The 23,278-nt window shown below is 44.8% G+C and overlaps 1 protein-coding gene across 3 annotated transcripts in view; it reads right to left on the bottom strand.

Annotated features, from left to right (window-relative positions):
- Positions 1–5,379: 5,379 nt before the first annotated feature.
- Positions 5,380–23,278, bottom strand: part of PEX14 (peroxisomal biogenesis factor 14) — a 99,424-nt gene continuing 81,525 nt past the window's right edge. Inside the window, exons 5-10 of one of the 3 annotated variants that reach the window (XM_069948144.1) lie at positions 17,329–17,414; positions 13,321–13,423; positions 9,566–9,663; positions 8,971–9,062; positions 8,123–8,557; positions 5,380–7,838 (exon numbers count right to left, since the gene is read on the bottom strand). In XM_069948144.1, the coding sequence (XP_069804245.1) occupies positions 8,125–8,557; positions 8,971–9,062; positions 9,566–9,663; positions 13,321–13,423; positions 17,329–17,414 (812 nt within the window). In that variant the 3' untranslated portion in view covers positions 5,380–7,838; positions 8,123–8,124. Of the gene's footprint in view, positions 8,558–8,970; positions 9,063–9,565; positions 9,664–13,320; positions 13,424–17,328; positions 17,415–23,278 lie in introns of all 3 variants that reach the window. The other 2 variants (XM_069948145.1, XM_069948143.1) reach the window with 2 other exon arrangements.

Below are 23,278 nucleotides of genomic sequence, written 5' to 3'. Positions count from 1 at the left end.
AGCCCACAATTCATATCTCTGTATGGATATTACACCTGTGAAGCTCATCATAAAAAAAAACAGGTACAGAGGTAACGGCCACAAAAAGTACGGATCCCATAGACTTCTAATGGTGTGATCACAGATGTGAATGTGTGAATAGAGACATAGAAACCAATGGGATACAAATGTGTCTATAATTAAGGATCTGCAGATGTGGGAATGAGGCATAAAGCTATATTCACACATCCATAGTGCTGTCCACAATTGTGCATCCATAGTGGTCTGCAGTTCACGGACCACAACATTACAGACGTTCTGCAAATGCGTGTCCGCACTACAACACGTGTAAATGAGGTCTAACTGTGTGGTAAGGATACAGAGAACGGTGCAAGGAAGAACATCCAGCAGAGGGGGGTCCTGTAAATGGAAACCACTTGTCACCAAAAGTGGTCAGAGAAGAATGTCAGGAACACAAGGAGCAAAGTCAAGAAACTAAAGCCGAATACAACGTTAGTGACTGACTAACACGCCTGAAGCCACAAGTCACTGCTATATAGTACGGTTGGTTGTTCAGTATGGTACAGGCTGAAACCCCTCCAGAAGGCTACAGCTCAGCCCGTATTTCTCTAAAATGTTGTAGGGTTCCTCTAGGTTAAACTTGATGGACTCTTGTCTTCTTTTCAACCTTATTAACTATGTAACTATGTATGTGGTTTGTTTGCTACATTCCGAACCAAATTCTCTTGGGTTCTCCCATCAATCCCCCCCCCCCCCCCCCCCGAAATACAAGGCCACTTTAACAGGTTGACAAATTGATATGAGTTCCAACGTCGTCTGGGCGGGTGAGTGTCATTTCTAAATAATCACTGGTTCATCTGATTTTGTCCTTTGTTTCACATTGCTCAGGAGATGCTGAGGATGAAGCTTTGTCTCTTACCTTCCTCCTCTGCACCATTCTGGTGCAGTTAGTTGTGTGCTCCATGGTCCGGTGAGCACTGCCCGTCCCCATAGTGCCAATTCGCCCCAACCATCCCATTTCTTTCTAATGATAATGAATGCAGTGGGCCAGCTTGGTGCTATGGGGACGGGCAGTGCTCCTAATGGTCTCACCGGACCATGGAGCGCACGACTAACTGCACCAAAATGGTGCAGAGGAGGCAGGTAAGGGACATACCTTCCTCCTCGGCGTCTCCTGCGCAATAGGGACTTATCAGCAGATTAGATTTGAGTTCCCCTTTAAGTGTTTCAATATCAGAAATAAAGGTTTCACTAAGCACATATTTTACATGCTATACCTAATTTTTGGGGGTGCCAACACTGTTGATCACTGCTGTCTATAAACCAAATGGCCACTCTATCAGAGACACCCCCATCTAGTGTCTCCTTTGGTCTCCGGAACTGCAGCGATTCAACATGGCACTACCTTATAGTAGCCGGAGAGCCACAGGTTGGGGAATATTGTATTACATTAAAAACTTACACGAGAATTTACATATATATTGTCTGCTGGATATTTCCTAAAATATCAAATGTAATAAATCAATAAAAAAATATGCTGCGGTTATAACTGGAAGGTATCTATTATATATCTGCCACTATTCTGCATGCGGAATGTGCTTCGCCTGGTATTGGACATTTGTAGGGAGATGTTCTGAAAATCTGTCGTGAGTCACAGCGGAAAACATTCCCGCGATCTATCTGCCTTATAAGTCCATTCCACACAGAACTGACAGGTTTTAATAACAACAGTTTTTATCTATTCATTTTTATTTTTAAATTAGAGCTTTTTTGGCTTTCTCGAGGGATCTTGTCCTTGAGGAGAAGGATTTATACCTCCAGTCCTTGGCTTTCCTCTCTATCTCAAAGTTCAGTTCTCATACAAAACCGAGTACGGAAGAGGGGGGGGAAATAATCACCTAATTCTGCTGTTTATACGCAATCTCATTAACACAACTTAACCAGTTAATGGACAGAGAGGGGGAAAATGTGCAACTAGAGATGAGCGAACCTGGAGCATGCTCGAGTCCATCCGAACCCGAACTTTCGGCATTTGATTAGCGGTGGCTGCTGAACTTGGATAAAGCCCTAAGGCTATGTGGAAAACATGGATATAGTCATTGGCTGTATCCATGTTTTCCAGACAACCTTAGAGCTTTATCCAAGTTTTGCAAGCCCCGCCAATCAAATACCGAACGTTCGGGTTCGGATCGTCTCGAACTCTAACCGGGTTCGCTCATCTCTATGTGCAACGAGAAAAGATGGGAAATCCAGTGTATTGTTTTTCTCTGTGTATCATATAGGCCTATGTAGGAGGGGCAGTCACAATGCATGATGGATCTGTCCCATATGTAGACATAGTAACTAGTATCTAGGGATGAGCAAATGTACAGTAGGACCAAAGCAAAGCACTTCAATAGGATCGGCCAGTAGCTGGTCAGGCTGTCGGCTTTGAAGTCTGTGCCGCTCCTCTCCAGGTGCCGAGAAAAACTGGATCCAGTACTGGAAAACTGAGTGAAGTTTCCCAGGACTGGATCAGGCTTTTACCGGCACCTGGAGCAAGCCGCCTGACAAGCTGTTGGTCGAAACGCCTCATTTCATCCCTAATTGTATCTATTACACGTAGCTACATTGTAGACAGGAACAAATTACTGTGAAGGTGGATGAAGCAATTGTCCTAGAACCTCATCCACTCGGTTCCCTCCAGCCCCCCTTAGACATTCATACTAGCTGATTAAGTATAAAAAGACTAAAAGGGGGTAACCGGCCTTGGTATAGCGTTGGTAGGTATGAATCGGCTTATGACACCATTAAAGAGGCATTCTAATCTCGTAAATTGGGCTCCCCGGCCCTTTTGCAAAGTTCAATTTGTTTAACTCCTACTATTTGTTCCTCCTAGTGACTTAGAGAGAAATAACCCTTTAAGCCTTATTCACTACCCAGAGAATTGGGACAAGTATATCATTGTAGAAGGTCTGGCTACTGAGACCTCCCTCCCCCTTAACCCCCATGATCTTGAGAATGGGGCTCCCCAAGGTCCTGTCTATAGGGCAGTCAGTGATTTAAAATTATTTTTTAAATTAACTAGTGTTGGAATGTTACATAGACTTTTAAATTACTTCTATATAAATATTTTACTTACTTATTAGCTGCTGTATGCCCTGCAGGAAGTAGTGTATTCTTTCCAGTTTGACTGTGTTCTCTGCTGCCACCTCTGTCCATGTCAGGAATTGGCCAGAGCAGCAGAGGTTTTCTATGGGGATTTGCTACTGCTCTGAACAGTTCCTGACATGGACAGAGGTGGCAGCAGAGAGCACTGTGTCAGACTGGAAAAAATACACCACTTCCTGAAGGACATACAGCAGCTGATTTTTTTCCCCTTTCTTTCTGGAGTACCCCTTTAAGTGGCACAACCCCTCTAAAATATTGCATATTTTCCTATTCTTATTACTAAGGCTCAGAGGGCTGCATTGTCTTCCCTGTGCTTCTAGAAGAAATTGGGTGGTCGAGCATACATGTTTATCACCATAGGAAGAGGTGCAGCGGCCAGACATTTGGCTGCACTTATCTCTTCTGTTTATATTGATATCCAGCATGCTGAACTTTGCTCACCCAACGGCAGACATGGGGCGGGCTGCCCTCATATAGAAGATCATCTCATCCCGTTAATGTGTTTTTCAGCACTTTTGAAGCCTACTTCTACAGTTATTAGAAGCAAATTATTGTTGAACATGTCCAGCACCTATGAAGTGGAAATAAGTGTCCAATAGCTACAAAGCTGCAGCAATAATCAACGGCCACCATTGTCATGAACTTCAAAATTCACGCATATTGTCCTAAAATACTATCGCGTCATTCTCTCCACCATTGCCAACATTTTGTTGTAACTTTTAAAAGGGAGAGGCCGCTCAGCCAATCAATGGCCAAGATGGGACACGGCCACAGCCAGTGATTGGCTGAGCGGTCCATTACCAAAAAGAAGGGGCCAGAAGAGTCAGTGGTGAGCGGGGAAAGGCTGCAGGACTCCAGGGAGCATAGGTAAGTATAAACTTTATTATTTTTACAATGTCATCAACCATCGGCCTTGCACCTTTACACGTATCGATGCGCAGCTGGCGTCCGATGATTTCTTAGCAGGTTTAAACAACAAAGATCAGCCGATGATAGGCTCCTCGTTGTCTTTATTAGGGGCCTATTCTACAGGAGCGATAATCGGCCCCATTCGGCCGTTTATCGCTCGGTGGAATAGAGAAAACGATCAGCCGATAATCGTGTCATCGGCTGATCGTTTATTTAGGGCCAGACCTAAAGTCATCGCTCCCCCACCGCGCATCGCTACGGTGGAATAGCGGTGCGCGGCGGGCGACCGACAATTTGAGAAGCGCAGCATACATTACCTGTCCGGGCTTCTCCTGCGCTCCGTCTTCCTCCCAGTGTCCCGCTCGCAGCATCAGCAGCTCCAGAGTGGCCTGAATGAGCAGTCAGACCGCTCAGCCAATCACTGGCCGCGGCGGTCCCGGCCTGTGATTGGCTGAGTGGTCTGACTGCTCTTTCTGGCCGCTCCGGAGCTGCTGATGGTACGCCGTGGGACCCGTGGAGGAAGACTGAGCGCAGGAGAAGCACGGACAGGTAATGTATTGCTCGGCCCGTGGAATAGGGCCCTTACCCAGAGCATAATCTGACAATTTAGCCTAATCAGGCAGATTATCGCTCTGTGTAATAGGGCCCCAAGAGAACTCTGGCTGCGGCTTATCTCTGCCAGATCAAAGGGGCCAGGTTGGGATTTTCTATAACGCCTGACGCCCATCTCCACTGACATCATCTGTCTGTGGTATAAACCTTATATCAGGGGTAGGGAACCTTGGCTCTCTAGTAGTTGCAAAACAAAAACGCCCATCATGCCTGGACAGCCAAAGCTAAAGCTTTGGCTGTACAGGCATGATGGGCATTGTTGTTTTGCAACAGCTGGAGTGACAAGGTTCCCTACCCCTGCCCTATACTGTCAACCAAACGCGCTTTGAGCGGTGGGTACTATTGGCAAAAGTTTGGGGACCTTAAGATTGTGGAGCACACAGAATTCTCACAATAAATACAAAATAAGCGAAGGGAGTTAACATATTATGTAGATTTTACCTGTGAAACTACAGCAGGGTGCAGCTTATTCCTATGGAGATGACTGTGTTGGGCCGAGCATTTCCCGTCACATACCTGCGCACTGTATTATTTCTCGCTGTGAGTCACAATCTCTTCTTCTTGAGATGATCTCTTGTTGATGGCGGAGGAAGGGCGAGCTGGATATTGAGTCTACAGCCTATTATTACTTCCAAGAGAAAAACAAAATCCTGAAGACGACCTCGCTGCATAAATTACACCCAAGAATAAAACACTGGAAGGCCCAGATTAAATAGTCTAACTCATCTTTATTACAATTATGTACAATTATATTTTTACTGGAAATCTATACATTAGCACACTAATGAGCACAGTTGGCTGATGAAATTAAGGATGTGCGGCGTTGCATTCATGCAATGAATAAGGATTTTCTTCTTTTTTTTTTTTTTTCCTTGTCCCAGACATAATAAAATTGAGCAGCTAAACCCCATATGGCCTCTTCTGTCCTTTCCCTTGAAGTATTCATCAAAAGCACAAAAAAAGGGGAGGCAAATAATTTCTATCCACGGAAATAAAAGCAGATGCATATGTCCTATATGTCATTATAGCCATTGTTCTCGCTCTGTGTTCTTGTCTTGTGGATGAGGCTGAAAATACGAGAACAGGACAATGATAAGACAGGAACAGCTCATGTATATAGCTAGGGGGGTTGTCTATGATCAGGTGATATAGATCGGACACCCAGAAATGAGGAAGGGATGGGGAACCTTCAGCCCTCCAGCTCTTGCAAAACAACAATTCCCATCATGCCTGGACAGCCAAAGCTAAAGCATGTTTTGCAACAGCCGGAGGGAAAGTGAAAAGTGAAAAAAGTAAGGTAAAATAAAAAGATGGAAGAGGAATGGGTGGGATGGTAAGAATGGATGAGAAGGTGTGGGTGGAAAAAGTAATAACATGGAGAAGAATGGGTGAGAAGGTACGAAAGAGAATGGATGAGAAGGTAAGGAGAAGAATAGGAGAGGAAGTAGGAAAACATATAAATGAGAAGGTAAGGAGAAGAACAATAAGGAAGGAAGAAGAATGAATGAATGAATGAATAAATGAATGAATGAATGAATGAATGAATGAATGAATGTATGTATGTATGTATGTATGAAGAGAAAATTTTGAAAACGTTGGGGATAGAGATGAGAGCAACTCAAGCCTATGGCTGTATCCATGTTTTCCCAAACTCCCTAGAGCTGCATCCAACTTCTCCAGCCACTGGTATTCAAATGCCAAATGATTGGACTTGATCATCCAGTTGTGCTCATCTCTAGTGGGGAGTTAGTAGCAAAATATATTAGGGTATATGAGGGGAAAAATAAGAAAAAAAAAGGTGCAATGACTATATCTAACAGTAAGAAAGTCAGCAGCATTTTTAAACAAAAAAACAAAACAAAATCTCAATGTATTTAAAGGGTAAATCTCAGCAGGTTAGACAAATCTAACCTGCTGATATGTCCCTATTGCACAGAAGATGCTGAGAAGGAAGGGATGTTTTTTACCTTCCTCCTCTGCACCATTCCCGTTCAGTAAGTCATTTACTCCTCGGTCCAGTAAGACTGTTAGGAGCACTGTCGCCCCTGGCTGGCAGCTTCATTAAGTATAAGCTCAGTCAGGCCGCACCGAAGCTGATATGTCCTGCTGATATGTCCCTATTGCACAGAAGATGCTGAGGAGGAAGGGATGTTTTTTACCTTCCTCCTCTGCATTACCTTCCTCCTCTGCATTAAGTATAATTAGAAAGGCGCTAAGGGGGTGGGGCAGTGCTCCTAATGGGCTTACTGGACTGTGGAGAAAACTACGAACTCCACCGCAACAGCGCTGAGGAGGAAGGTAAGAGACGTACCTTCCTCCTCGGCCTCTCCTGTGCAATAGGGACATCACAGCAGGTTAGATTTGTTTAACCTGCTGATAGTTTCCCTTTAAAAATGGTAAATTTGTGTAAATGGTTGACAAGAGAAGCTGGCAGTAAGGATTACCAGTGGGAATAAGGAAGCTAAAAAGGGCGAAACAGGATAAAATATCAACATAAGACAAGGACAAGTATCAGGAGAGCTGGACTCCTTAGAGAAGATGATGAAGTAAGTGGGAATGAAATATGTACGATCGGTGAGTAACTCTCCATGGCTGATCTGCTGCAATACAGGGGAATATCTAACTTACAAGTATTTAAGGGCTCTGAATGTCTGGCAGTGAAGAGTGAGGTGCCTGGCGTGTCTCCAGCCTGGTTGTAGAACTGATTTACAACCAATACTGAGCAATAACGTGCGAATAAGACAGTAAGACGTGAATGATTAAGGTAACAAAATGACTGAAGATTACAGCCATGGTCAGAGTGAGAAGATATAAAACTCCCAATAATATGACATTAAATGGTCAAGTATGGTTTCTGTACGTCTTCATTTGCCGATGAGACTGGAAACTTCAACACGTGTAGCACTCACACAAGAAGTGTCTGTCTGGAGTCTGTGTCACACGCATGCACGCACGCTTATAGTGTGCTGAACGGTGATTACATGTTGTGTGCGGATCGGGAGGTGATTTGACATTAATTCAAAGGAACATTTCTTCGTTTCATCTCTATTTTTGGAAGAGGGGACGTATTTCTCGTAAACTGAGGATATAAGTCGCATCCTGCCGTCCATTGTCACATTTCCTTGCATGCCGGCTGACTGCTGACAAGTGCACCGGGCCGCTGAGGGCTGTGAAAGTGAACAGAACTTTGGCTATTTATTCACACATATGCAGAAATGACTGTGCAGACACAATTATAGTATAGCTGGATGGACAAAGACACCGCAGGGCACTCGGAAAAAAAAAACAACCTTGTCTGCAAGATCCTCCTCCTCCTTCGCATATAGAACTGTACCACAGAAGATCACACAGTTTCCTGGTGACGGGGGTGGGGGGCTGACCCCCAAGATAAACTTCAAGAGAGTTGGGAGGGGGACAGCTAGGAAAAATACTTGGAATCTCAATCATTTACCATTAGTCCATCTCGTTGCTTGCTCCTTCGGGTCGACGCAACTTTTCCACCTGCTCATTGATCTGTCCATCTCCACCTCTTCGGTCTTCAGTCTGGACCCCGATGCAATCTTCTTCATCTACTTGTCCGACATCCTCTTCCTCATCTTCCTCTCCTTCCTCTTCGCCCTGAACTTCCATGCGCACCTGGCTCTGCACGTCAATCTCGGGATCATCTTCTTCTCGAGTGGCCGGCATATGGTGGGAGTTAACCTTCGAGCCCTCAGGGCTGTGATTCTCCTTCACTGGCGAAGAAGAACCAGACTCATTGCTGACGGGAGATATGTCGCTGCTGCTGTTGTGATTTAATGTCGACTGATTTGGTAGAGATGGAGGTTTCACTTGGATTTGCCAAGCGGGAAGTTTAGGTGCAGATGGAGATGGAGGGAACTGCCGCCTAATAATGGAAAAAAAGAGTCAAGTCACAGATCATGTTTGACTTTGCAAACTAAAAGAGAACCTGTCATTACAACAAACCTATGACATGTTATAGCCTCATGTTATATTCTGCACCAACTTCTAAGCTCACACCTTGCACCCAGAATACACTTCTTGTCAAATTTTATATAGATAAAGACAAGATACTACATTTTACCTCAACACCATTAAGGCCCACGAAACATGATGCCAGTAATACACAGCATATATCCCCTTGTTAAAAAAGGAGTAAAAATACCACTAAAGCAGTGTACCCCAACCAGTGGCTCTACAGATGTTGGCAAACTGCAACCCCTATCATGCCCTAAGAGCCAAATGAAGGGAGAGGTAGTTTTGCAGCGTCTGGAAACATTAGATACATGACCCCGATACCTGTTGAGAAGCAGCCCCTTCAGCGAGTAAATCTCAGACTTAAGTTCCTGTAGGCTCTGAGATTCCAAAATTGTGTTAGTGGAATTGGATGCCTAGAAGAAAGAGACAGAAACAACGACGCTATAAAGCAGCAAACCATACAATTGTCTAACAGCACAATACATAGTGACTAGGTGCACCGCTGCTCGGGGACAGTGCAAACCTGAGAAGAAGAAATGAAGACACCAAGGTGCCGTCTGGCTGATTGCTTCCCCTGACAGCTGAGGGTCCATTAACTCTCAGTGCATAAGGCTAAGGCTATAAAGGGACCGGAGGAAACACTAAATGTTACTCAGCATTCTGTGTTTTGATTGCCATAAATATCTGAGCGGCACATGATCTGGTGGGAGCAGACACGGCCACATTAGCCACTGCAAGGATGAAGCCCCTCTGACCTGGCGACATTAGGACTCCGCAACATTTATAGGATTTTTTCCCTTATACCATGACAATAATTTGGTATATAGTTATGGTTTATGCTGATGGTTAGAATAGACAGGAAGAGTGTGTAAATAGTAGAAGCTGTAAAACAGAAGGGATGAGAGTCAGATCTCACCTTAGAGATGGCCAGCTCCTGGGTCAGCTCCTGGATCTTCTGCTGATGCTGTAGGAGCAGTTCCTGCACCGCAGCCAATGTGGTCTGTAGCTGGGTCACTAAGACAATGAACAAGACACAGGGATCATATAAACATTATACCTATATACAATCTGCATTTACAGACATGGTGCAATGCAGCCAGGGAGCCAGCCAAGATGTGCATACAGGGCAGTGTGTGGCTCTCTGGCTGTTGCAGAACTACAATTACCATAATGCTTGCTGTAAAGTAGGAATGGAGACCCAGTGGACCTCCAGCTGTTGCAAAACTACAATTCCCATCATGCCCAAACAAAATTAGCTAAAAAAGCTTTGGCTGTTGACGCATGATGGGAGTTGTAGTTTTGCAACAGCTGGAGAGCCAAGGTTCCCTACCCATGATCTACTCTGTATGCGACCTCTTAACCCCCCCCCCCCCCAACCACCACCAACACCAAATGACAGATGTTGGATGGAGGTAGATTAGGGCATGTCCGATTAAAAGCCTGATCCTTTTGCTTCTCTGGGAGATAAGCCGTGCCTAAGGAGTCTGGCAGCGGCTTCCGGCCCCCCCACAAGAATGCTCGACTAAGGGGCAGCATGGCGGCTCAGTGGTTAGCACTGTCCTCTAGCAGCACAGGGATCCAAAATATGAGTGGAGTCTGTATGTTGGTCTGACGCTTCCTACCACACAGTATAAGGAGGCGCCATAAAAGCGGCGACAACTAAATATAATCTGCTTATGTGCTCATATCTGTCCTTCCAATAAAAATGCCTAAAAATTCCTGGTGGCTTTAAATCTTGTTCATGTGACGGCAATGTTATGACGGGGATCCTATCTATAACTCCGCCAGGCTTACGATGTGATGGATTTCAAAAGAAAGGAGGGAAATAAACTTCTGTCAGGGCGCACACCCCGTGTCTTTACAAGCCGCTCGCTAATGGGATGATTGACACTCGGAAATCAACCGGCTGAGCAGAGGCCTAATCATGTGCTGAGGGCGCGGGGGGCTCCCGTCTACACCGATCCACAACCGCGTGTGTGTATGTGAGTGTATGTGAGTGTGTGTGTGCCTCCTCTGCCTGGGATTTATGCTCTTCCCCATCTAATCTCTCCCCTCCCAGCTCATCTGTGGGATTTGCAATGTATCACTGTGGCGGAGGGCTGACTGGATTGAAAAGTATAGCTGTGTGTGTCCCTTATCACAGACAGCCATTTATCACAGGCTCTATCTCTCTGTATCTCCAGCACTGTCTGCTTTATCCATCTATCCTTGGCTGTCATCTCTTTGACAGAGGCCGCTGGAGGGGTGGGGTTGGGGGGGTTTGCTGGCAGACATAGAGAGAACAGGGCCGTGATCAGTGCGACTCGCTCGCTGGATGGAGAAATCACAGTTTACCCTTACAGATTTACAAAGGAAGAATCCCGGGGGAACCCTCAGCCTCCCAGTCACTGCTGAGATCACACAATACTCGCCACCCCCCCATTCCAGGGCTGGAGATTCTCTAAAAAAAGAACACTTTCAGCATTGTCAGGGCTGGGACGGGGAGCTGACGCTCTTGCTCACAATCTTTGGGTTTGGCCACCTGCATAACACAATGACTAAAACCTGAAAAGGTGGATTTTTTTTAAACATGCAAAATAAAAAAAGGCTAAATTAAGAAAAAATTTGGGTGGAACTTCGTGACTGTTCTCAATAAAATAGTTTGTGTTTTTTTTTTCCTTTTCTTTGCAATTTCAGAATTCTATTGCGTCACTGGGGGCGGGAAGCAGGGACTGTTTAAGGGTATTTTCACTATTATATGACACCGATTTAGAAGAATCAGCGTCTTTGTGATTCTAGGACGGCAAAACGAGTGTCACTTATACAAAGTGCAGGTACAATAGAAAAAAGCTGAAAGCACTCACCGCTCTGATGCAAGGTGTCTTTATTTCATAGTGGATTAAAACATGGACATTAGTCCTGCAGGACGGCAGATGCTGACTCCTACGCAAACAACTCTCTCATGACGGCCATTTCGCGCGCATGCGCGCTTCGTCAGATCTGACGAAGCGCGCATGCGCGCGAAATGGCCGTCATGAGAGAGTTGTTTGCGTAGGAGTCAGCATCTGCCGTCCTGCAGGACTAATGTCCATGTTTTAATCCACTATGAAATAAAGACACCTTGCATCAGAGCGGTGAGTGCTTTCAGCTTTTTTCTATTGTACCTGCTATCGCTACATCTGATTTTTGAAATGCACCCCGACGCGAGGATTTGCCATAAGTCCTAGATCAACGATCCAAGGTCCAGATCTTGTCCGGAGTAGTGCCGGTGATCTTTCTAAGTTTCGCACTTATACAAAGTGGCTTTGCTTTCAAGGGACACAGAGATGGGGAGGGGTGGAGGCCTGAAAGCTGAGGACATCCCCCCACCCCCCAGTTTTACTTATAGGACTCGTCTAGATAAATATTTTTGGAAATACAATTATTGATAGGCTCCTGATACTCTGCTCTTTCCCTTCCACTGTTGACAGCTCGTTGTCTAGGTTACCGACCACCACTCTGCTCTAAAAGCAGTGGTCTGGCTAATCAATATAGCTATGGTATGCATATTTATCTATATTGAAAAATATATGTACACTATGGAGGAGACGTATTAAAGAGCGCCCAGGTGCAGGGCTGGCTGGTTTTAATAAGAAGAGTGCGCCTCCAGCCGGGAAAGGGAGCAGGAAAGTATGTAAAGACTGGCGTATGAGTACTCCAGGCTTATTAAATGTCCCCCTATATCTCTAGACATCTACATATACACCAGCCAGACCAATGCTTTTAAAGCAGAGTGGTACACGGTAACCTAGACAACGAGCTTATCAACAATTGGAGGGAAAGAGCAGGATATCAGTAGAAGGAGCTTAATTATTATTATTATTATTACTTATTTTCAAAATATTTATCTAGGCGAGTCTTAAAAGTATAACTATACTAGTTGAAATGGGAATACCCCTAAACATAGTCACTAGCCACCCAAAGAGCCGCTGCACTCCGGTACATACTGGTATACCTTTTTGTCCGGCTCCTACCATATACCAGTGTTGTACTGGTCATACTGCCTATGAGAGAGGCAGCAGAGCTGATTTAGCCAGATGTATTAGTGCTCTGTTGGATGTAGTAGTGCAGTGTTCCCCCGATGTAGTAGTGCCGTGTTCCCCGGATGTAGAAGAGCTCAGCTCCTCAGAGTAAATAAAATTCCTTGAGTATATCAGTGAGTGGAATTTGTACCCTGTCTTTCTGGGAAGTCAATATTATAGAAACGTTTACAGGTTTGTCACCCAGCTTTTTTCCAGACTCCTATGTAAATATGCGTCTAGTATTCAGCCATCCATTTTAGTGGCTATACACTGTATATACCTGGGCTTGCAGCACAGGGTGACACAACAGGGCAACACAACACAACATTTGCACGCACACCTCTGCTGTCATGCTGGGGAGAATGAAGCTAAGCCTCCCACCACACTAAAGGGCTGTCACTCCAGCCCCTTATTAATATTCTGAGGTTGGGATCCTTTCCGTAAAAACATAATTAATTGAGGCCGCAGCGACAGTAAACAAGCAATTTCAAATTAAACCGAAATGACGGCGTCTTCATTTGCAAATGTGAACAGATTTTGTGAGCAGATAAATGAAGTTATGACTACGGGGTGGGGGAGGGGGATCTGGCGGGCTGGCGTGCGGGGCCGGGATGGAGTCGTTAATCGTTACCTGTCTGCGTGACGCTGCCACTCATCTCCGACACGCTGGACTCGATGCGCTGCAGCTGCTTGCGGCTCTCCTTGCTGCTGGTGATTAGCGGAAGCAGGTACCTCTGTATAAGGCGAGGACAGATGCGTCAACTTATGGCACCAAGGTGGATACATGACTGTTATAGCAGATACAATTTAACTGATATTATTTAGGGCCTTAGTGGGCGGAGCATAACACAGGGGCTGTCTCATTGGCCTTCTGTGAATTCTGATGTCATCTGTTTTAAGCTCCACCCCCCAGGCATATTCCCATGGTTCTTTTAAGTGGTCAATATTGTTACAAACAACTTCCCTTAATGTCATTACTAACATATTTGTAATTCAATGCATTAACCAAAAAGGACTCCTTACCCCCAGAAAAACAGCTCTAAATCTTGGCCACTAGGTGTCTCACTTACCAGCAATCTGCTGCCCACTGCCTGTTGTTAGGGGAATTCCAACTCTAGTAGCAGAGACCAATACAGAACATAAGCAGAGTGGGGTGGAGCTTAGATAGGGCATGCAACGTGCATGCAATGTAACCTGGCTGGGTCACAGAACGTCTGGTCTCAGAAAATATCATCCCCCCCGGAACTGCAGTGCTGGCCCGATGATCTTTAGCGCCACTGAGTTCTAATGTAGGCGCATCAGAACTCCCACAGCACACAATGGAGCATGCGGCCAGAGCCACTAGCTCCATTGTGTGAACTGACAGGGTTTTCTGCTGCTGCTATTCACTGAATACCGGCCGCAGAAAACTGACATGTCAGTTTTCTATGGCGACGCTAGGGAACCCGGACGGAGTGTATACTATGCGTATACATTCCAGCCGGGATTCCCTCAGCCTGCAGCACTACATAAGTACAGCAGAAATCATGCCAGTTGTAACAACTGCCGTGATTTCTGCGAAACTTACGTAGTGTAAACATAGCCTGAGGCTATATGCCTCAGTAAATAAGGCTTAACTTACCAGTTATAAAGTTCTGTCTCTCTGTGTGAATGCTAGGGTTCTTCTTATTCAGCCTCCTGAATGTAATCCCCTCTCTTTCCTTCCTTTAGGATATGTTCACACTGAGTAAATCAGGCGGAATTCTGCAGCGGAATCCCACCTGGCTCAGTGGGCCATAGCCTGTCTATGGCAGAGCTCGCACGCCTCACTGCTTCCGCTCTCTGCTCAAAGAAATGACATTTCAAATCTTCAAGCATTGAGTGACGGCAGTGGAGGCATGCGAGCTCTCCCACACACAGGCTATGGCCCACTGAGGCAGGTGGGATTCCGTGGCGGAACCCTTCTGATTTCTGCCTGATTTACTCAGTGTGAACATACCCTTAGAAAGCATCATTACTTTTATGCAGCTGTTTAGTCATCATCAGTATCAGCAAGTTAAAGCTTAGACCATGGCTGCTTTTGTGATGTAACCAGTCTCCATCACTATGTCTTGGCATTACAGAGAAAAGCAGGAACTGTGACCAAGTGCTCTCCTGTGATTGGCCAGAGAAGAGAAAGGAATTCCCTATTGTTCTAAAGAGCCAGACAATAGGGAACACTGGTATAGGAACCTTTTGCTGTCAGGGTATGCTGGGAATAGAGAGCCTTAGGGTCCTATTCCACGGGCCGATGGGGGCCCGATCAATAACGTAAACGAGCGCTGATCTGCTAGATTGGAACTCGTTTACTGGGCCGATTACACGGCCTGATAAGCGTTTAGCAAGGGCTGCAGGGACATCGTTACCGACGTCCTTGTAGCCCTTGTTTAAACACCATACTTTACCTAAACATGTTGCAGGGCTTCTAGCAGCAGCTTACCGAGCTGACAGACCGCTCAGCCAATCACTGGCGGCGGGGGTCCTGGCCAGTGATTGGCTGAGCGGTCTGTCAGCTAAGACAGGCCACACCAAAGCTGCTGCTGCGTGTGGGACCGGGAGAAAGAAGGAGCGCAGGGAAATCCCTGCAACATGCCTACGTAATGTATGGTGATGGTGAAATCGTTGGTCGCTCGCCGCGCATCGCTATTCCACGCAGCAATGCGCGGTCAGTGCCCAATGATTTTAGGTTTGAACCTAAATAAACGATCAGCCAATGACACAACATTGGCTGATCGTTGTCTCTATTCCACGGAGCGATAATAGGCTGAATCGGGCTGATTCTGCTGATTATCGCTCCGAGGAGTAGGCCCCTTAGAATAGGGAACACTGGTATAGTCGCCTGGGTGTTGTAGTTTTACATAGATTGTGGATAAAGGCCTTGGGCTGTCACTGCATGCTGGGAGTTGTAGTACTGCAGTAAGCTAGGGAGCACTGGTATAGAAGCCTATGACTGTAAGGTCATACTGAGAGCAAGCATCTACAAGGGGTGGTGAGCACAATTTCTTGTAACAGATTAAACGGATCCATCAACAGCAAAACAGCTTTCCCTTTAATAAACACTTACAGTGATATTCTCATCTCAGCTAACATAGTTATACTTGTAGGACTCGTCAATTTAAATAATTTAGCAAATACATTTATTTACCAAACTTGTATCCTTCTCCTGATATGCTGCTCTCTCCCTCCCCATTGTCGACCACTCGTTGTCTAGGTTACAGACCACCACTCTGCTCTAAAAGCAGTAGACTGGCAGGTGTAAAGATAGGTATATTGTAGATGTATGGATATACAGTGTATATATACTGTATAATATATGCAAATATACTTTATCTATATATACACACCAGCCAAACCACAGCTTTTAGAGCAGAGTGGTGGTCAGTAACCTAGACAATGATCTGTCAACAATGAGAAGGAAAGAGCAGTATATAAGGAGAAAGAGGCAAGCTTGGTAAACGAATGTATTTGTGAAAATATATAACTTGACGTGCTCTACGAGATTAACTATATTAGCTGAAAAGAGAAATACCCCTTTAAAGTGTCACATATATATATATATATATATATATATATATAATTATTTTTTTTTAGAAATCAATGGTACAGGCGATTTTAAGAAACTTTGTAATTGGGTTTATTAGGCAAATATGCCATTATCTGCATTCAAAACATCTGCATCTCGACTGTGTAACCTATGGAGAGGGGAGGGGGGGAGGAGGGAGATTAGTTGCCAGCTGAGAGCAGAGAACAAAGGATTACACAGCGGAACCTGTGTGAAAGCGGGTATTCAGAGGTCAGAGAGGTCAGTGCTGACTTCAGAGGAGATAGCCCGGTGATGTAGCTGTAAATTAACTCTTTGTTGTCCTGTTTTGGTGCCTCATCTGCTTCCACCCCTCCCCTCTCCATAAGAGAACCATGAAGACAGGGGGGAGAGCTTCAAACTGCTTTCTCGTGATAAAAATGCATTTTTCGGCTAATAAACTCAATTACAAAGTTTCTTAAAATCAGCTGTACTATTGATTTCTGCACGACAGTGACACTTTACGTTACATACAAAGTAGAATTCACTACATAGTTCAACTGAACCCCTGAGCCATCCCCAACAACTTGCGAACACATGCATACCATACTATACATATTCCTTTTACAATAGGTTCCTATGGGCAATATATCCCGCTGCACACCTACAGTATACAATGGGATACTGGTTTATTAGATGTGTACGTCACACGAGAGTCGATATGGTGACGTGCACAGGACCTCACTCAGTCGCCTTTTGTGAGAAGTCTGATGTTTTGCACAACACAAAGAACGATTGCAACAAGAACAAGACATTACTCAGGTGATTAATCAGATTATTCTGGGTGTAACGACATTTGGAAAAAAAAGCAGCATAAAATAACCAGTGTAAAGAATGCAAGCTGGAACAGAACCCTATTCATTAGAAATGGGGCACATAAAAAGCGGCAGTGCCCAACGACAGGAGTGTCTGTGCCGCCCGAGCCTGGCGAGGCCTGGACTTTATCCGGTCAGCAGCAGCAGGGCCCAGTTGGTCTCAGTCAAATTAACAGAGCAAATTCAGCTCTGCTACATCTGTATCAGAGAATATTGTGTATCTTACCTTATAGAGATGGTGAAAGCCAAAGGCGATGCCAGCCAGAATGACGGCCAGGGCGCCATATTCCCTCCAGCGAGAGGGAGGAGGCTCTGGGGGGAGAATAAAAAGGGGTTCATGTCACCGATTCTAATATGATGTTCCCCAACATGTGGCTCTACAACTACAACTCCTATCATGCCCTGACCACCCTTGCCTGCAAAAGGCTTCTTGTGTTTTGTAATTACAATGTGTCCCAAACCTACAGCTGTTGCAAAACTACAACCCCCAGCATGCCCTGACAGCCGAAGGCTGTCAGGGCATGCTGTGGGTTGTAGTTTTGCAACAGCTGGAGAGACAACATATGGTGAACATGGCTGTATGTTATAGCAGTAATGACAGCTATATTGGCTTTTCACAAGGCAGCCATATTGATGGTAACTCTACTTTCCCTGATAGGGATACTATAAGCTCTACCTATAAACTACAAATGATATGAAGGGGAACGCCAGTGATTTTTTTTTCTTTTAAATCAACTGGTGTTAGAAAGTTATAAACATTTGTAATTTACTTCTATTTAAAAAAAAAATCTCCAGTCTCCCAGTACTTATCAGCTGCTGTATGTCCTGCAGGAAGTGGTATATTCTCTGTCTGACACAGTGCTCTCTGCTGCCATCTCTGTCCATGTCAGGAACTGTCCAGAGCAGGAGAGGTTTTCTATGGGGATTTGCTGCTGCTCTGGACAGTTCCTGACATGAACAGAGGTGGCAGCGGAGAGCACTGTGTCATACTGGAAAGAATATAACACTTCCTGCAGTACATACCGCAGCTGATATGTGCTGGAAGACTTAATGGGGTTATCCAGTAAAAATATTTTTCTTTCAAATAAACTGATATCAGAAAGTTATAAAGATTTGTAATTTACTTCTATTAAAAAATCTCAAGTCTTTCCTTACTTATTAGCTGCTGTATGTCCTGCAGAAAATGTTTTCTCTTCAGTCTAACACAGTGCTCTCTGCTGACATCTCTGGCCGAGACAGGAACTGTGTCTCAGGTTTCTATGAATCCTCATAGAAAACCTCTCCTGCTCTGGACAATTCCTGTCTCGGCCAGAGAGGTCAGCAGAGAGCACTGTGTCAGACAGAAAATAAAACAACATTCCCTGCATGACATACAGCAGCTGATAAGTATGGGAAGACTTGAGATTTTTTAATAGGAGTAAATTACAAATCTATATAACTTTCTGATATCAGTTGATTTGAAAGAAAACGTTTTTTGCTGGACAACCCCTTTAAGATTTTAAAATTGAAGTAAATGACAAATCTATATAACTTTAGTTAACATCAGTTAATTTGAATTCATTAAGTTTTTAACCGGAGTACCCATACAGGTGTTTTCAAGACCCATTCTATTTATTACCTATGAAAGTTACAGATGATAATCACTAGTTTAACCAACATTTGTCCATGATCACAGTAGGGGAAGAACATAGCTGTATGGGCGGCACGCTCACTCTCCCAACTAGGGTCTCCCCCATTCTAGTAGTAGGATCCCCATCGACAGATGGAATACACCCATTTAGGTTTTTATCCTTTTAATAAAATGCTCTTCCTCTTTCATGGTCAGGGATGGAAGTAAGAGAGGTTTATATCACTGCACCCTAATCCTCCAAGACCTGAAGAGAGAGGTACAGGGGGATATAGGGAGCAATGGTGAAGTGTCAGGGGGAGCTGCCGGACCCCCAGCCAGCAGAGAGGTGAAGGGGGCAGCATTAATACCAGCAGGCGAGGCTAACCCCAGCTCAGAGTCTATGGTGCATCCTGGAATTGAGCGCTTTTATTGCCCCCTCCTTTTCATTATTAATGAAACGGGACTGGGATGATCTTTCACAAAAGTTCAGCAAGTCTATAAAGCCTGGGAGCTGAAATGCCATCTCACTCGTTTTACATTAAGTGACACAAGTCTGTCTCGTGGCAAAATTAAAGAAGAAAAACGAACATCAGAAGGGGGGGGGGGGGCAGGAACGGAGAGGGAGGGGGGCGAAAGAAAGTTTATTTTCAAGAGGTAATGAATAGTATTGCTCTGAGTGATCTGTGTGCAGTCCGATGACGCTACATTGGGCTTTAATGTAAATGAAGCTTGAAGAGGGTTATCTGGCCCTAAAATATTAGATAAGTGGGGGGGCCAACTCCGAGCCATTTAAAGGGCACATGGCACATAGTGTAGCTTCTCCAATGCTTACTATGGAGGCAAGTCTATTTATTTTGCACTGTTAGTGGTGGTACAAGGTATTGCAGCCTTGCTCCTTTCACCATTGGCCTTGTAAAGGTGTTCTCATCACCCACAATACACAACGAGCGGCCATGTGCCCTGTGCTGTTCATTGTATAGTGTTGGGGCTGGTTAACTACAGCTGCCACTAAAATTAATGGAAACTAAGCTGCAGTTACCCCACACCACCACTATACAATAAACAGCGCAGGCTCCTGACCCCTCATTGTAGTGCCGGTGCCGAACAGCTAAATAACGGGGGTGGTGGGTGACAGCACCTCTCCGAACAGTGATCAATGGCTTAATCTATGCAGAGGCCATGAGTCATGTAATGGCCCTATTCCACGGAACGATTATCGTTCGTTTTCGGACGATATCGACCGCTACGGACGATAATCGTTCCGTGGAATAGAGTGCAACGATCAGCCGACATCGTTCATGTCGGCTGATCGTTGCAGTCGCTTGTTTTTCAACATGTTGAAAAACAAGCGACTGATATAGCAGCGATCTGCTGCCGTCGCTCCGTTGAATAGGAGCATCGGCAGCAGACGCTGCTATATCCTATGGGCTGCCCGGACGATCAGCGATCCCCCGGGCAGCCCCCCCGCAGCTCCCCGCCGCCCCTCCCGCACTCACCCGCTCGCTGCAGCCGCGTTGAATAGCGGCGGCAGCGAGCGGGGAACGAGGAGCAAACGAGCGCTAATAGCGCTCGTTTGCTCCTCTAAAACGACCCGTGGAATAGGGCCATAAGTCCAGAGAACCCATTTAACAGCTTACAGGTTTGAGATAGATAGATAGGTAGATAGATAGATAGATAGATAGATAGGAGATAGATAGATAGATAGATAGATAGATAGATAGATAGATAGATAGATAGGAGATAGATAAATAGATCGATATGCAAAAAAGGGGTCCGTGGAGCCTCAGTTACGAGTCTCAAAACACGGGAATAGCCAGATATCCCTCTCTCCAGAGAAGGAAGCCCATTGACAAGGGGTGCCTCCTAGTGGGGAGAGCACCAAACCACCCTGATACGTAGTCCCTCAGGTCCTCACTCTGTTGTGAGCTTTGGGACCTAAATAGGGAAACACCAGGGTGGCCCCTGTGAGTCAAAGACAATCAATGGAGACTCGTAAATGAGTACTCCATTGGAATTTTTCACTGTTCTCCCTGAGTTCAGTGATTGTTGTGTTTTGATAGATAGATAGGGAGATAGATAGATGGGAGACAGATAGGAGATAGATAGGAGATAGATAGATAGATAGACAGATAGATAGATAGATAGATAGATAGATAGATAGATAGATAAACAGATAGATAGATAGATAGATAGGAGATAGATAGATAGATAGGATAGATAGATATCTGATAAACAGATTGATAAATTAATTGATCAATTTGAGATAGATTCTGCTCCCTGCTTTCCACTCTCCATCATGAGAACAGCCCTAAAACAGTAACAGGAGGCAGAACACCAGTTTTTCTTGCTAGGTAATCTGTGTGGCACACCCAAGGGTGTTGGTACATGGAAAAATGTCAAAAACAACTTATTTAACCGCGTCTTACTAGCATTTTTCTTTAGTATCAAAAGTGACAGATTAAGTCCTGCAGAACGCTCAGATAAAAAGGCGATAACACAGGTGAAGTATAGAAGTAGCAGCGGCCATAGAAGGTGATAGACGGAAAGGTAGAAAAGTCTCAGAATTTTGTAAAAATGAAGTTTGATGTAAAGTTGTGTCTGTGTAAGAGGGAGGGGGATACACAGCAGCACCCAGCAGGCAGGAAAACAATGGCGCTCTGACTTCAAGGGCGATTCCACTTTTATCAACATTTCATGGTTTCAACTTACATAAAGGTTCAGTAACTTTGTCAAATACTTCTCTTAACTATTTCTGTGTCGACTATTGATTTCACGGCACTTCCTTCACTCTATAAAGCTGCCTACAAAGTCTGGTTGGCTGCCTGTGGAATCAGTCAGCAGTTTAGTTCCACCCGCGGTCAGCCATGTGATTTTTCTTTAATAAAGGAGGATATCCCAAGGGTAAAACGTCAGTGGATAGATGATAAGTAGCCAATGTATAGAGGTCTGGGGATGTTGGCACGTCCCATACAGAATGAATGGAGCTGGTGTTGTATTACACCAGGGGGAAGCGAGCACCAACCTGTCAGATCAGCTCTCACTTCCCCCTCTTTCCGCGCTCGCTGTCTGGGCTATTACACACATAGGAAGCACAGCCATTGCTGAACACATGGGGCATTGTTTTCATTCATCAACATGTGGAACGCGGCCTTAGTCTCTATCCTTTTTTCCTGTCTAACAAACATTCAGTACATTATTGCAAATAGACAATTTACTACCATATGGGTTTACAGTTCCTATACAAACCGATGTGTTTCCATGGTTACAGACTACAAACCTTGTGTAGTCTGATCCTGCACTCATGCATTAGTCTCTCTCGATTGTCCTCCTACCCCATATATTTGGGAAATCACCAAGAAATTTAGGGTCAGATGGAAGGGAGCGCAGTGGCTCGGAGGTGGGCATGGTCGGATGCACAACACCCTGGAATATGTTGGCACCCTAAAAGCAACATAAACTAGATAAAGGAGTGTGACTGGATCAGACTGCAACTAGAGTTTGTCTGTAGTCTTTAACTATCTACTGAGAAGCAGAGCTTCCGGAGCTGTATACACACAACGGCAGGAGAATTATTTAATATGCACTGGCGGACTAACATTTTATGCTCTCATCTGGGTATGAGGGTAGAAATATATAAGCTTTATATAAGGGAAATAGACGGGGGGAAAATAAAACATAGTGTGCCGCTGACTTTTTCTCTTTTTTTTCCCCGCTGCTTGGCAATTAGGCGAATCTGTAAGGAAATTAATGTGATTTTTTTTTTCTCACAATTTAAGCTTCTCCCGGCTGGGAGTGACAGCTAAGACTTTCCTCCTTAGATCCACATCAGTCTGACTGATGCACCCGGCGACTAATCGCATGTCAAACACAAGATATTTTATGTAATAAATTACAGGCAAAAAGTAATTTCGGTGTCATTTATCAGCATTATTATCAGTCCCGTTTCTCGGGATTAATCAACATTTTCCTTTTTAACTCTATTCGGACCACTAAGGTGGGGGGGATCCAGCGTGGCTCCCGTGTGGCTAGGCTGCATTAGGCTGAGAGGGTTAATTTTTAATATTAACAATTAATGGTTAATGCAATCTAGAAATGTCAGATTTTGAAAAAATAAAATTGATATTATATATTAATGCAAATCCACAAAAAAAAAGTAAAACAACAAAAACACAAATTTTGTCACATTACTAATAGATGCCTCGGGATTGGGCGAGGTCGTTGCCAAGGAGACCGTGAAGCAGAATATTAATAACGCCGCCCTCCCTCACTCACAATCTATGGGGTAATTACATTTACATTTTAATTTAGTAAAAACACATCTATTATGATTTCCACCCCCCTCGCAAACAACCGGCCTGATTTACAATTAATTAATAGGGTCAGGATATGATATTTGACAGGGGTTTATTGAACAGCGCACATCACATCACACAAAAGTGCCGGAAAAGGTCACCATTTAAAGATACACTCGGTCTACGTTCGGGGACTTTGGAGTTTGCTCATAAACCTGCCCGTCCCCGGAAAGTTCTCGGTGTAATAGTTCAGCAGCCGCCACCTCTGCAGAGCT

This window comes from Dendropsophus ebraccatus, chromosome 12 (genome assembly GCF_027789765.1).
Source record: "Dendropsophus ebraccatus isolate aDenEbr1 chromosome 12, aDenEbr1.pat, whole genome shotgun sequence".
NCBI classification, from domain to species: domain Eukaryota; kingdom Metazoa; phylum Chordata; class Amphibia; order Anura; family Hylidae; genus Dendropsophus; species Dendropsophus ebraccatus.
This window is presented reverse-complemented; position numbering and strand designations above follow the sequence as displayed.